General features: G+C 48.9%; 1 protein-coding gene across 1 annotated transcript in view; it reads left to right on the top strand.

Moving 5' to 3' along the window:
* Window positions 1-12,841, top strand: part of St3gal2 (ST3 beta-galactoside alpha-2,3-sialyltransferase 2) — a 52,017-nt gene extending 39,176 nt beyond the window's left edge. The window contains exons 3-7 of the mRNA XM_075977320.1: window positions 731-924; window positions 6,395-6,574; window positions 9,886-9,931; window positions 10,315-10,434; window positions 11,013-12,841. Of these exons, the coding sequence (XP_075833435.1) occupies window positions 731-924; window positions 6,395-6,574; window positions 9,886-9,931; window positions 10,315-10,434; window positions 11,013-11,186 (714 nt within the window). The 3' untranslated portion in view covers window positions 11,187-12,841. The remainder of the gene's footprint in view (window positions 1-730; window positions 925-6,394; window positions 6,575-9,885; window positions 9,932-10,314; window positions 10,435-11,012) is intronic.
* The last annotated feature ends 427 nt before the right edge of the window (window positions 12,842-13,268 follow it).

Below are 13,268 nucleotides of genomic sequence, written 5' to 3'. Positions count from 1 at the left end.
TCACCTGCCTGGCCCCACTGAGCATTGAACTCTGGCAGGGTACGGTGGTATACATTTGTAATACCTGCACTCAGGAGGTTGAGGCAAGAGGATCACTGTGTGGTCAGAGCCAGCCAGGGTTACATAGTAAACTCAAAACCAGCCTGGACTACGTACTGAAACCCTGTCTCTAAAAAAGCGCAATTCTTAGGAGGTGGAGACAGAAGGAGTTCAAAGATAACCTCTGGTACATGGAGACTTGGTTGATCATTAGCAGTTTGGGTTCCAGCTCTTGACAAGGGGCACAGGGAGCCAGTTTTATTCCAACCACCTGCACCTGGCTCTGGACTTTTTTTTTTTTTTTAATGAACTCCTTGCACTTCCCAGAGGGTTCAGAGCAGTTACAGACAAGTCCCACAGGTGCCCCCTCCCAGGAGACAAAATGGAAAAGATCCCTGCTTTATGACCTAGGCCTACAAGCCCCTGCAAAATGCCTCAAATAGCACTTTGACACCCCAGCTCCTACCACAAGCCTCTCGAGAGCATTGGGGGCAGGGTACTGAGTATTGGTCTCTCAATAGTGAAACTAACTGGGAATCAAGACTTCGCTGCCTTTGAGAGGGGAGGAGTTCCTCACTGCCTGGGGAGGGGCTCCCAGACAGCCCTGGGATGGAGGTCTGTGTGGCTCCGACTGGCGGGGAGGCTTGAAGGGGCACATCTCTCTATCCTCACGGCCATCTCCCCTGCCCAGATGCTGCAACCCCAATTCAAGTCACACAACACCAATGAGGTGCTGGAGAAGCTGTTCCAGATCGTGCCTGGCGAGAACCCCTACCGCTTCCGGGACCCCCAACAGTGCCGGCGCTGTGCTGTGGTGGGAAACTCAGGCAACCTTCGGGGCTCTGGCTATGGGCAAGATGTGGACGGCCATAACTTTATCATGAGGTGAGCTGTCACGGAATCTGGAGGGGGCGGGGACAGCTCGCAGAAGTCCCTCCACCACCTGGGTCCCAGGGACGAAACTTGTTCTCTTCCCCCTGAGCCGTCCTGCCAGTCTTCTTTGGCCTCTTCTGATAGGCTACAAGTGCAGGTGTCCCGAGTGCTAAAGAACACCAGTGCCCACAGACTTCAGTTCACGGGCTTGGTCTCTGGTCCTAGTTTTTCAAGGTTGGGTGTGGAGGAAGGGTTCAGAATATAAATTTGGGGGGCTGGAGAGGGGGATCAGTGTAAGAGCATTTGCTGTCCTTGCATAGGACCAGAGTCTGGTTCTCAGCACCCATACGGCACCTTGAAGTCATTTCTGACTCTGACTTCAGGGGATACATAATTGTTACATATACATACATGCAGGTGAAACACTCACACATATAAAATAAAAATATTTTTTTAAAACCTACAAAATAGGGGACTAGAGAGGAGAGATGTCTCAGTGCTTAAGGCTGCTCCTTCAGAAGTCCTGAGTTCAATTCTCAACAACCACATGGTGGCTCACAACCATCTGTAATGAGATCTGGTGCCCTCTTCTGGCCTGCAGGCAAAACACTATACATAATAAATAAATAAATCTTTTTTTTTTTTTTTTTTTGGTTTTTTGAGACAGGGTTTCTCTGTGGCTTTGGAGCCTGTCCTGGAACTAGCTCTGTAGACCAGGCTGGTCTCGAACTCACAGAGATCTGCCTGCCTCTGCCTCCCAAGTGCTGGGATTAAAGGCGTGCGCCACCACCGCCCGGTTTAAATAAATAAATCTTAAAAAAAGAATAAAACCCACAAAATATCATTTTGGGAGGCTAGAGATGTAGCTCAGTTGCCGGTGCACACAAAGCCCCGGGGTTAACCCTGAACACTGCACAAGCCAGTGGCATTACTTCTGCCTCTCCTTTTGGTGTTAGGAGAACCTTAATGAAGTTACTGGGACTGGAGAGATGCTCAGCGGTTAAGAATACATCCTGCTCTTTCAGAGGACCCAAGTGCAGTTCCTGGTACCCATGTCACATGACCCACAATTATCAGTGACTCTCGGCACCAGGGCATCTGACACCTCTGGCTTCCATGGGTGCCTATACTCACATGCACACGCCTACACCCAAGTAAAATTTAAAATAATAATAAATGGTTTTCAAAGAGCAATGTTCCTGGCAGGAGGTGTCCTCGCTACTCCCCATTCTGCCGCCCTTGCAACCCTAAAACAACCCATGTTTAAGAGAGGGTGAGGTGTGTGTGGTCTCAGCTCTCTGGAGGCTGAAGCTGAAAAATCCCAAATTCAAGGCCAGACTTGGGCTGCCATAGTAAATTCCTGGCTTAAAAAACATCTCAAGAGGCTGGAGAGATGGCTCGGTGGTTAAGAGCACTGGCTGCTCTCCCAAAGGACCTGGTTCAGTTCCTGGCACCCACGTAGCAGCTCACAGCTGTCTGTAACTCCAGTTCCAGGGGATCTGACACCTTCACACAGACATCCATGTAGGCAAAACACCAATGCACATAAAACAAAAATAAATAAATAAATAAACCTCAAAGCCAAGCACAGTAGCCCACACCTTTAATCCAAATACTTGGAAGGCAGAAATAGGTAGATCTCTGAGTTTGAAATAGTCATGGCTACATAGTGAGACCCCATCTCAGGAGAAGCCCAAAGTCTCATGCTGCGGATAGTGTACAGTTGGTAGAGCGCTTGCCTAGGTGTGCCGGGCTCTGGGTTTGAGCCTCAGCACTGCATAAGCTAGGGATGGTGACACACACTTATATAGAGGTAGGAAGATAAGGAACTCAAGGTCATCTTTGGATACCCAGTAAGTTCAGTGCCAGTCTTGGTACATTGAACCCCTCCCTGTCTCTGCCTCAAAAATAAGTAAATAGGGTTAGGGAGATGGTTCGGGTGGCAGGCTTGTTATGCAACCCTGAGAACTAGAGTTCGATATAAACGCACCCATGTAAAAGCTGGTTAGTGCAGCATGCACCTGTACCCTAGTGCTGGTGGTACTGGGATTGGTGGACCCTGTGGGCTTACTGGTCAGTCAGTCTAGCCAAAATGGTAAACTCAAGTTTCAAGGAGAAACGCTGTGTAAAAAAAAAGGAGGCGGGGACTGGGGGGATGGCCCAGTAGGTAAAGGCAGGTAAAGGCACTTGTTGGGCAACCCTGACAACCTGAGTTTGGATTCTCAACCCATATAAAAACCAGATGCTGTAGTATAGTTTTCTTTAATCCCAGTGCTCCCCTAAAGGGAGCTGAGAGGCAGAGACACTTTCCAGAGGCTTGAGCACTCATTGTCCCAGCCGACACAGTGACACGGAGACCCTGTCTCAAGGAGGAAAGGTGGAAACTGATACCCTGACTCTGTTATCTGACCTTCACATGTATACCATGGCATGTGGGCACCCACACACAAACAAACATCCACACAGAAACAGAAAGTAGGAGAGGAAGACTCCCATTGCCAACCTCTAGCCAATACATGCACAGGTGAGTGCAGGCACACATGAATGAATGAATGAATGAATGAATGAATGAATGAATGAATGAATGATGGATGGATAAAATACTGAAGCTCCAGGTTCCTTCTAAACATTTCCTACGATGAGCATAGAGGAAAACCAGATTTCCCAGGAGGCAGAAGGCCTTTGTCTTAGAAACTGTTGCTGTCTCCATAGCAACACCAACACAGCAATATGTCTCTGAGGATTTCCATATTTTTTTTTGCAAGATCTTCCTTATGATGAGAAATGGTGATGAATAGGGAGATAGGAGAATACTGAGCTCCACCCAGAACTCCAGAGCCATTTGGGTTGTCTTCATCTTCTGGTTGCTGGCACTTAAAAGGGAGGGAAGCTGGAAGCTGGTGAAAGATCTCTCTCTACTGAGGCTTCCATTGCTTCCCTTCAACCCTGGGGTACTTGAAAAGTCCAAGGCAAGCCAGGCATGCCTTTAATACCAGCACTTAGGAGGCAGAGGCAGGAGGATCTCTGTGAGTTGGAGGTCAGCCTGGTCTATAGAGCGAGTTCCAGGATAGCCAGGGCTGTTACACAGAGAAACCCTGCCGGGCGGTGGTGGCGCACGCCTTTAATCCCAGCACTTGGGAGGCAGAGGCAGGCGGATCTCTGTGAGTTCGAGACCAGCCTGGTCTACAAGAGCTAGTGCCAGGACAGGCTCCAAAGCCACAGAGAAACCCTGTCTCGAAAAACAAAACAAAACAAAACAAAACACAGAGAAACCCTGTGACATTCTTTTGGAGGCTAGAAGGAAGGAGGGAGGAAGGGAGGAAAGAAGGAAGGAAGGAAGGAAGGAAGGAAGGAAGGAAGGAAGGAAGGAAGGAAGGAAGGAAGGAAGGAAGGAGTCTAAGGCAACCTTCAGATGCCTGAGTACCTTCTTCTCTGGGCAACTCTATCATTAGGTTCCTGGGTGATGATTGGGAAGCCCCAGGGATTAAAACCTGCAGATCTGAAAACTATGGTATTTTATGATGGGAGTGTCCTAGCTGCAGACACATCCACAGATTCTCTTTCACTTGAGGCAAGGTCAAGATGTCGTGTTTGGAGTGGGCCCTAGAACTGCTTTGTAAAAACAGTGATCCGGGTGGAGTTGGCCGTCTGTGGTCTGTATAAAGAGCCAGACGGCAGCAGAGGCTGCTGCTTACAGACCCCCCTCTCTGTCTTGATTTGGAACCAGCCAGGGAAGCCTTTCCGTCCTAGAATCAGGGAGAGCAGCACAGTGAAATCCAGCTCTAACCTCTCTGACCTCTCACCTCCAGCTGTCTCCTGTAAATTCATTCTTTAGTCTTAGTTGATGACTCCAGCTGGAATTGAGCTTATCTTGACACCTCTAGCCAGCAGATCATCCAGTTCCTAGCGTGGTCTGGTGATAGAAGGCACCATAAGCATAAGTGAAAGGGATGAGACAGCCAGACACTGTGTGCGTTGAGGAAATTCTAATCTGCCCTGCCCAGCGTTTCTTTGGCTGCTGAAGGCAGCTAGGAACAGATAGGTTTCTGGAATGCATGGCTGCATGTCCCAGAGATGCGTGTCATCCTCTGGCCCCTGTCCAGGGTATGACTTATCTAGGATGAATCAGCCTCCATAGAATGCCACGTTTCTTCTCATTCCTCTGGAGCCTATGAAACATCATCTTGGACTTTATTTTGCAACTTCATTCCCAGTCACAGCCTTTTGATCTTCAGAGCTTTGGTCTTTTAGTCTCTGGTAAGATGAAGTCTGCTTCTTAGGTCCTCCCAAGTGTAAGTCTGGTCCCCAGCATCACCAGCTGAACACTTCCATGTCCTTCTTGCCTTTTCCATCCACAGGCGATTGGGATGCTTCCCTGCCCTCTCTGACACTTCTGCTACTGGGGGAGGAGCAGAAGGGAAACAGCAGAGGTGCCCTGTGGCAAGGGACGTCTACACTCAGCCCAGCTCATGGTGTCAGGCACTCTGACAAGGCGACATTTGTGCTGGGTCCATAGAGCTGGCGTGAAGGCTAGGGAGGTGCTTGGAGATGGTTGCTCCCTCCTGGGTCCCTGCGCCACAGCAGCGCTTATGGTCCACCTTACTGCGGTAGTGACGATGCTGTAAGGTGCTCCATCCTCCAGAGACAGAAAGACCTGCATAAACAAAACAAGACCAGCAGGCTCGTGCTTAGGGCTATTTCAACTATTATGTAAAATGTTTACCAAAATGGGAGCCTTACCTGGACTTAGTGATGCCCACCTGTAATCCCAGCACTTGGAGGGTTAGGAGTTCCAGGCCTACTTTAGGCCCATAGCAAATTTAAGGCCAGTCAGGGCTGTCTCAAAAAAAAGAACAAAGGAATCAGGGTACTTTGCACCACTTGGATGTTTCGCTGACTGGTGTTGGGTTTGTTGCCAGCATGTAAAATTTACTTTGTTCTGATTGGCGTTCAGTGGATGAATGTACAAAATGTACCCACCAGTTGTTTTATTAATAGGATGGTCTTATCTTAAACAACCATTGCTGAGTCAAAGTGTGTGTCGTTTTATACATTTTTTTCTTTTTTTTTTAAAGATTTATTATGTATACAGTATTCTCAGTATTTGTCTGCATGTATGCCCGCAGGCCAGAAGAGGGCGCCAGATATCATTGCAGATGGTTGTAAGCACCATGTGGTTGCTGGGAATTGAACTCAGGGACCTTTGGAAGAGCAGTCAGTGCTCTTAACCTCTGAGCCATCTCTCCAGCCCCCTTTTCTTTCTTTCTTTTTCTTTTTTAAATAAGTGTTACGCTGTAGCCCAGGATGGCCTCAAATGTGTGGCAATCCTCCTGCCTCCAGCTTCTTGAATATTGGGACTATAAGCGTGAGCCCTCATGTCCAGCTTCCATGTTCATCTTTGGTAGGTGGCAAATTACCCTCTAAAACACACGTGCCATTTCCGTGGTAGCTCCTTTTCATGTCACCCTCTTTCTCCCCTCAGGATGAATCAGGCACCAACTGTGGGCTTTGAGAAGGATGTTGGCAGCCGAACAACCCACCATTTCATGTACCCCGAGAGTGCCAAGAACCTGCCTGCCAACGTCAGCTTCGTGCTGGTACCCTTCAAGGCCCTGGACCTAATGTGGATTGCCAGCGCCCTCTCTACAGGACAGATCCGATTGTGAGGCTCTTCGCTGGCTGAGTAGCACATGCGTGACAGGCTTCCATGGCAGGGGGGGGGCCTCAGGGTTCGAAGTGTTCTCTAGTTACATTAGTGAGAAGGGAGGGCTCACAACGGTGGGCTAGCTGGGGGCACGGCTTATTCTGTGTCTCTTCCTACTTGGTGCTGCTCGGTGTACTAGTGAAACTTGAAACCCCCAGTTTGCACCGGTTTCTCCAGGAGGCAGCTCTGGACTGTGGGGCTCTTCTCTCTGGTCACTGTCTCTGTGGTCATAATTCCATCACAGCTGGATGTGTTTGTTGTTGTTATTAACTTTTGTAGACAAGGTCTTCATAAGTCGCTAAAACTGGCCTTGAAGTTGCTCTGCAGCTGAAGCAGGTCTTAAATGTGTGCTCCTCCTGCCTCAGCTTCCCTGGTAGCTGGGATTACAGGGTTTTGTCACCAGGTCTGGCTTACTAAAGGTTTGGTGGGTTTGTTGTTTGTTTTGTTGGTTTTTAGTATGTATTTATTTTATGTGTATGTGACTGAGTGTGTATATGCACCACATGTATGCAGGAACCCATGGTTGAAAGAGGGCATCAGATGCCCTGGAACTCCAGTTCCAGGGTGTAGGTGCCAGGAACTAAACTTGGTTCCTCTGCAAGAGGAGCAAATGTTTTTAACCACTGAGCCATCTCTCCAGCCCCATGCTTTTTCAGTGTGTGTGTACGTAGGGTCTCAATAGCCATGGCAGGCTTTGAACTAATGTTCCTGCCTCCACCTCTACAGTTCTTGGATACAAGGATATACCACTATATCTACCTACCAATTCTTTTTTTTATATATTTTTTTATGATTTATTTAACTTTATGTGCATTGGTGTGAGGTTGTCAGATACCCTGGAACAGGAGTTACAGACAGTTGTGAGCTGCCATGTGGGTGCTGGGAATTGAATCTGGGTCCTCTAGAAGAGTAGTCAGTGCTCTTAACCACTGAGCCATCTCTCCAGCCCCCCCCCCGTTTTTTTTTTAAAGATTTATTTATTATGTGTACAGCATTCTGTCTGCATGTATGCCTACAGGCCAGAAGAGGGCACCATATCTCATTATAGATGGTTGTGAGCCACCATGTGGTTGCTGGGAATTGAACTCAGAACCTTTGGAAGAACAGTCAGTGCTCTTAACCTCTGAGCCATCTCTCCAGCCCCTACCTACCAATTCTTAAAAACAAAACAGAAACATTAGATGTATGTATTTCAGAAGTATGAATGTCTGCCTGCACGTACATGTATGTATGCACACTACATGTATCCCTGGTACTTTTGGAAGAGGGTGTTGGATCCCCAGGAAGCTATAGGTGGTTGTAAGCCACAATATGGATGCTGGGAACTGAGCCTAGGTCCTCTGCAAAAGCAGCAAGTGGCCTTTTTTTTTCTTTTTTGGTTTTTTTCAAGACAGGTTTTTTCTGTATAATAGCCCTGGATCTCCTGGAACTCTCTTTGTAGACCAGGCTGGCCTTGAACTCACAGAGATCCTTAAAGGCATGCGCCACCACCTCCAGCCGTGTTATTTCACTTTTAAACATTTATTCGTGTGTGTGTGTGCTCACAGAGAGGTATTCGTACAAGCCACAGCTTGTGTTCAGAGGACACTTTGTGGGAGCTGATTTTCTCCTCCCGACATGTGGGTCTTGGATAGCAAACTCAGGTCGTTTGGCTTAGCAGCAGGCGCCTGTACTCACTAAGCCATCTCCAGCCCTGTTTTAGTTCTTTCAAGAAAGGGTCTCACTACAGTCCTGATGGGCCTGAATCTTTCTGTTATCCCCCTGCCTGTGCTGTCAGGGTGCTGAGACTGCAGGCAAACACTGCCACAGCCGGCAGGCCCACTGTCTTAGAGTTCCTATTGCTGCTATGCACCACTATGACCAAAAAGCAAGTTGGGAGGAAAGGGTTTATTTGGTTAATACTCTGCCTTGTGTCAAGTTAACACACACAGCCAGCAAACCCATGTCTTTTCATTTTCTTAATGGTATCATATTTTTGTTACTAATGTTGCTTTGGGGTTTGAGACAAGGATTAAAAGCGTGCGCCACCACTGCCCAGCACTTTGGAAGGTAGAGGCAGGCGGATCTCTGTGAGTTCAAGACTAGCCTGGTCTACAGAGCAAGTCCCAGGACAGCTAGGGCTACACAGAGACCCTGTCTCTGAAAACAAAAGATGGGGGGGGGGAGAAAGGGAGAGAATTAGAGTCTCTTAGTCCAGGATGTCCATTGTCTCATTTGGAGGTAAAGAGGGTTGTCGTGATGCAGTACTGGGGTACTCAGCAGAGCCATGGCCAGCCACGCAAGCAGGAAATGGGGTTTGGCCCAAGCCTGGGGACAGCAGAGAAAGTCACTCTAGACAGAGGTTACTTGGATAAACATGGTGTTCTAGTTAGGGTTACTACTGCTGTGATGAAACACCATAATCAAAAGCAACTTGGCATGGAAAGGGTTTATCTTGCTTACACTTCCACATCATAGTTCATGGAAGGAAGGCAGAAGAGGAACCTGGAAGCAGGAACTGCATGATGACTGGAGAAAGCTGCTTACTGACTTGCTCCCTATGGCTCGTTCAGCCTGATTTCCTTCTCTCTCTCTCTCTCTTCCTTCCTGCCCCCTTTCTTTCCTTCCTTCCTTCCTTTTTTCCTTCCTTCCTTCCTCCCCTCCTCCCTCCCTTCCCCCCTTCTTCCCCTCCTTCCCTCCCTTCGTCCCTTTAATTTATTAGTTTTTTGAGACAGGTTTTCACTGTGTAAACTACCCTGGCTGTCCTGGAACTCGCTCTGTAGAGATTTGTCTTACATAGGTCTGCCTCTACCTCCCAAGTGCTGGGATTTCTTATAGAACCACCATCTCAGGAGTGGCATCACCCACAATGGGCTGGCCCCTCTTACACCAGTTGCTAATTGAGAGAATGTCCTACAGCCTGATCTATTCAGACATTTTCTCAATTTAGAGTCCCCCTCTCAGATGCCTCCAGCTTGTGTCAGCAGACATAAAAACTAGTCGGGACACATGATGAGTTTGAGATGATTAGCTAATCCAAGTGTGGAATTCTCCAGCAAACAGTTTGGGGAAGAAAGATTGAGATTGGAAGCTTTGTTAAACCATTCCAATTTTATCCTGAAAGCCACCGGAGGACCTGATCAAGGTCCTGCAGTGATGAACAGTCGATGGAAATAGATCAGTCTAGAAATTGTGAGGCTGTCACCATTTGGTCTTAAAGAGTAGATGTGTTGCTGCGCCCTGGAGAGCCATTTGAAAGGTTTTTTGTTTTGTTTTCTGTCATCTTGCAGCACCTACGCTCCAGTGAAGTCCTTCCTTCGAGTGGACAAAGAAAAGGTAAGTTCCCCACCTCCTCCTCTCCTCTTCTGACCCTGCCACTGTGGAAAAGATGCTGGCGGCTCCCCGGTTTTGTGTCCCCCTGCCATGCTCTCTGCCACCCGAGAGTGCTGCATTTATTAAAACATGGGCATGTTAACTCAAAAAAAAAAAAAGATGCTGGCTCATTCTAGGTGTGCCTAGTCATGTGGCTCAGGAATGGCATAGTGCCCTTCCAAGACCATCAAAATCTGCATCTGCTGGTATGCCCGGCTCCAGCACTGACCACGGGAACCTAGGAAAACCCATGTGTAGCCCACTGAGGAACTGCTAGGAGCTTCTCAGAGCCTGCCCTGAATCTCTAGGCCTCCAAACCCTCCATGTGCCTCTTATTCTCCTCACAGGTCCAGATTTACAACCCAGCCTTCTTCAAGTACATCCATGACAGGTGGACAGAGCATCACGGACGATACCCTTCCACAGGAATGCTGGTGCTCTTCTTCGCGCTGCATGTGTGTGATGAGGTAGTGAGTGCCCGTCTAGAGGGGAAGTAAGAGCCTAGAAACAGAGGGGAGCAGCCCTTTCCCATCTTAGCAGTCATTCTGTAATACAACAGTATGCTTGCATTTCCCAGTCTTTAGTACCTTTTAACTTTACTAACTACTTAGCCGAGCGTGGTGCACACGCCTTTAATCCCAGCACTGAGGAGGCAGACGCAGGGAATCTCTGTGTGAGTTCAACACCAGTCTGGTCCGTAGAGTGAGGTCCAGGACAGCCAGCATAACACAGAGAAACCCTGTCTCGAAAAACCCAAATGAATAATAAAATAAAATTACTTCATTAAAAAGTTAAATGTATAGCTGGGTCATGGTGGCACCTGTAATCTCAGCTATGGTGAGGCTGAGGTAAGAGCTTTTTGAGGTCAGCCTGGGCCACGTAGGACCCTGCTGTAGAAAAACAAAACAAAAACAAACAAACAAAAAACGAGAAAGACAGAAGCAGCAGCAGCCCCCTCTGAGTCAGTGTCCTTAGGCTTGGCTTGGGTCCTCCCACCACCACGATCCCCCCACTCCCAGTGACCCCTGTGCTACCCTCCCCACAGGTGAACGTGTATGGGTTCGGGGCTGACAGCCGAGGCAATTGGCACCACTACTGGGAGAACAACCGGTATGCCGGCGAATTCCGGAAGACAGGCGTGCACGACGCTGACTTCGAAGCCCACATCATTGACATGCTGGCCAAGGCCAGCAAGATCGAGGTCTACCGAGGGAACTGAGCTCCCCAAGGGGACGTCAGGATTAGTCAAGCCTCGGTCTGGCCGAGGACGGGCTGCCACCCACCAATCGGACCCTGCGCCGTCCCCAGCAACGAATCAGTGCTGCTGTTGGGCGGAGCTTCTCTTTCTCAGCCAATCATGCGACTCAAGGAGAACTTCTAGCGCCGCCGTCTCCACCAATCATGGCCTTGGGAGGCGGCGGGGGGGCCTCGACCCCCTTCCCCCCACCCTGCTTTGGATAAGAGTTTCTTTTCCTGTTTTAGGAGGCTAGGTCCGGGCCTGGGCAGGAGCACCGTGGACTGCTCTCTTCCAGTTTAGGCCCGGATGGGTGAGTGAAGCCCGCCAAAGAAATGTGGTCGAGGTGAGACCCTCTCCAGGGCATTTATTCCGTGTCTCACCAGGTAGTAGGGGATTAGATTCACCCCCAGTTGAGTGGACCTACCTAGGGCCTCACTCTGTATCTAGTGTCAGCAAGGGTAGGAAGCTTCACCGGGTCACATGCAAGGTGCTTCTCTCACGTGTGCCCTCACTACTACTGTCCCCCACCATCTTCTCAGCGTCCGCCCTTTGGCCCTGGGCTTTCTCTCCAGTTCACCTGTTGATCTGGAGACAAAATGACACCGCGGAGACCCAGCTGCTCACGCCCTCGCACAAGGCTCCTAAGTCTTTAGCCTTCAGGCGAGAGCAGCAGTGGACAGCAGGCTGGAGAGCCGAGCCCAGCTGCCTGTGCATGTACCGTTTTCTCTCATTGTCACCCCAAAGAGGAGCAGGCAGCCTCTTGCTTGGGGGTAGGATTTGCTTTGGGCTCATACTTTAGTTACCTTGAAGCTGCCGGGGATGGCTGCCCAACCAAGATTGCTTGACAATTCTTTGCAGATGGGCTGGAGCTTTGCTGGGGAAGAGCGGATTGGCGGCTGCCATGCATGCCTCTTCCTGTCTGCAACTTTGCCCTGCTTACTCGCCTGTTCTAACCCACTTTCCGGCTCCTAAAGGGCTGGTGAGTAAAGAATCGGGGTTACAGCTGGAAGCTATTGCATGACTCGACTCAAGGCTGAGGTTGAGTGGGTGAAAAGGCTTCAGTGAATGTCTCAGGCCACAGAAAGCACTACCCCTTCCCCGCAGTGTCCACACAAGTATTTCCCATTCTTAATAAGTTGACATTACCAAGCAGCCTCCTGGTGGTGGGGGACAGTCACCCAGAAGGGATAGATAGTACCAGAGGGCTGGGATGAGACAGCAAGTACCCCTGAAAACTAAGACATGGAGAACTTTTCTTGAATCTGTTCCTTCCCGGTTCCAAAAGCGGGGGTGGAGAAAAGGGGGATACACCCAGTGGGGCTACAGGAGGACCCTCCCAGGGCTCTACCCGTCCCGCAGTCAAGGCACCCGCCCTTCTGTTGTTCTGTTCTTGCCTGTCTCATCTCTGCTCTCTCAGGAAGCTGCTGGGATGAGAAGCTGAAAAACAATGCGATTATGCCAAACAGTATTGAGAATAATTTATTTTCTCCCCTTCCTCCCTTTGTTTAGTTTAAACAATTAATCCCTATTCTAGAAGTGGTAGGTCCCAGCACCCAGATCTTTTCTTCTATAGTTATTTAAACATTTAAATTTTTTTCTTCCCTTTCTTTTTCTGAATTAAAAAAAAACAAACCCCACGGAGTCGTTCATCTGTTTTGAATTATACTGCCTTAGGTATATATAAGGAGGCACTATAATAGCGAGGATGTTTGGGAGAACAAATCAATTCTGCTACCCTCTTACACATAAGTCTAGTTCAGACTCTGCTCTCTGAAGTCCCCCAAAAGACTGAGTATCACAGTTGCACCAGGCATGACGACACATGCCTTTAATCCCAGCAGTTCAAAGGCTGAGGCAGGAAAATAAGTTAAAGGCTAGCCTTAGCTCTATGGCAAGTTTGAGGCCAGCCTGGGCTACATGATACCTTTTTTTCAGAAACAAAACAAAAAGCAACTCACTGTACCCTCTTCAGATTCCTCTAAGACTTGGAAAGGATTATTGGCTCACCTGAAATGATATTTCATCATCTCAGCACCTGTAAAGCTGTCCTTTCCCCACGGGGCG

The sequence above is a fragment of the Microtus pennsylvanicus genome, chromosome 6 (genome assembly GCF_037038515.1).
Source record: "Microtus pennsylvanicus isolate mMicPen1 chromosome 6, mMicPen1.hap1, whole genome shotgun sequence".
Taxonomy (NCBI): domain Eukaryota; kingdom Metazoa; phylum Chordata; class Mammalia; order Rodentia; family Cricetidae; genus Microtus; species Microtus pennsylvanicus.
Note: the sequence above shows the minus strand (reverse complement) of the source record. Positions and strands in the feature narration are given on the sequence as shown.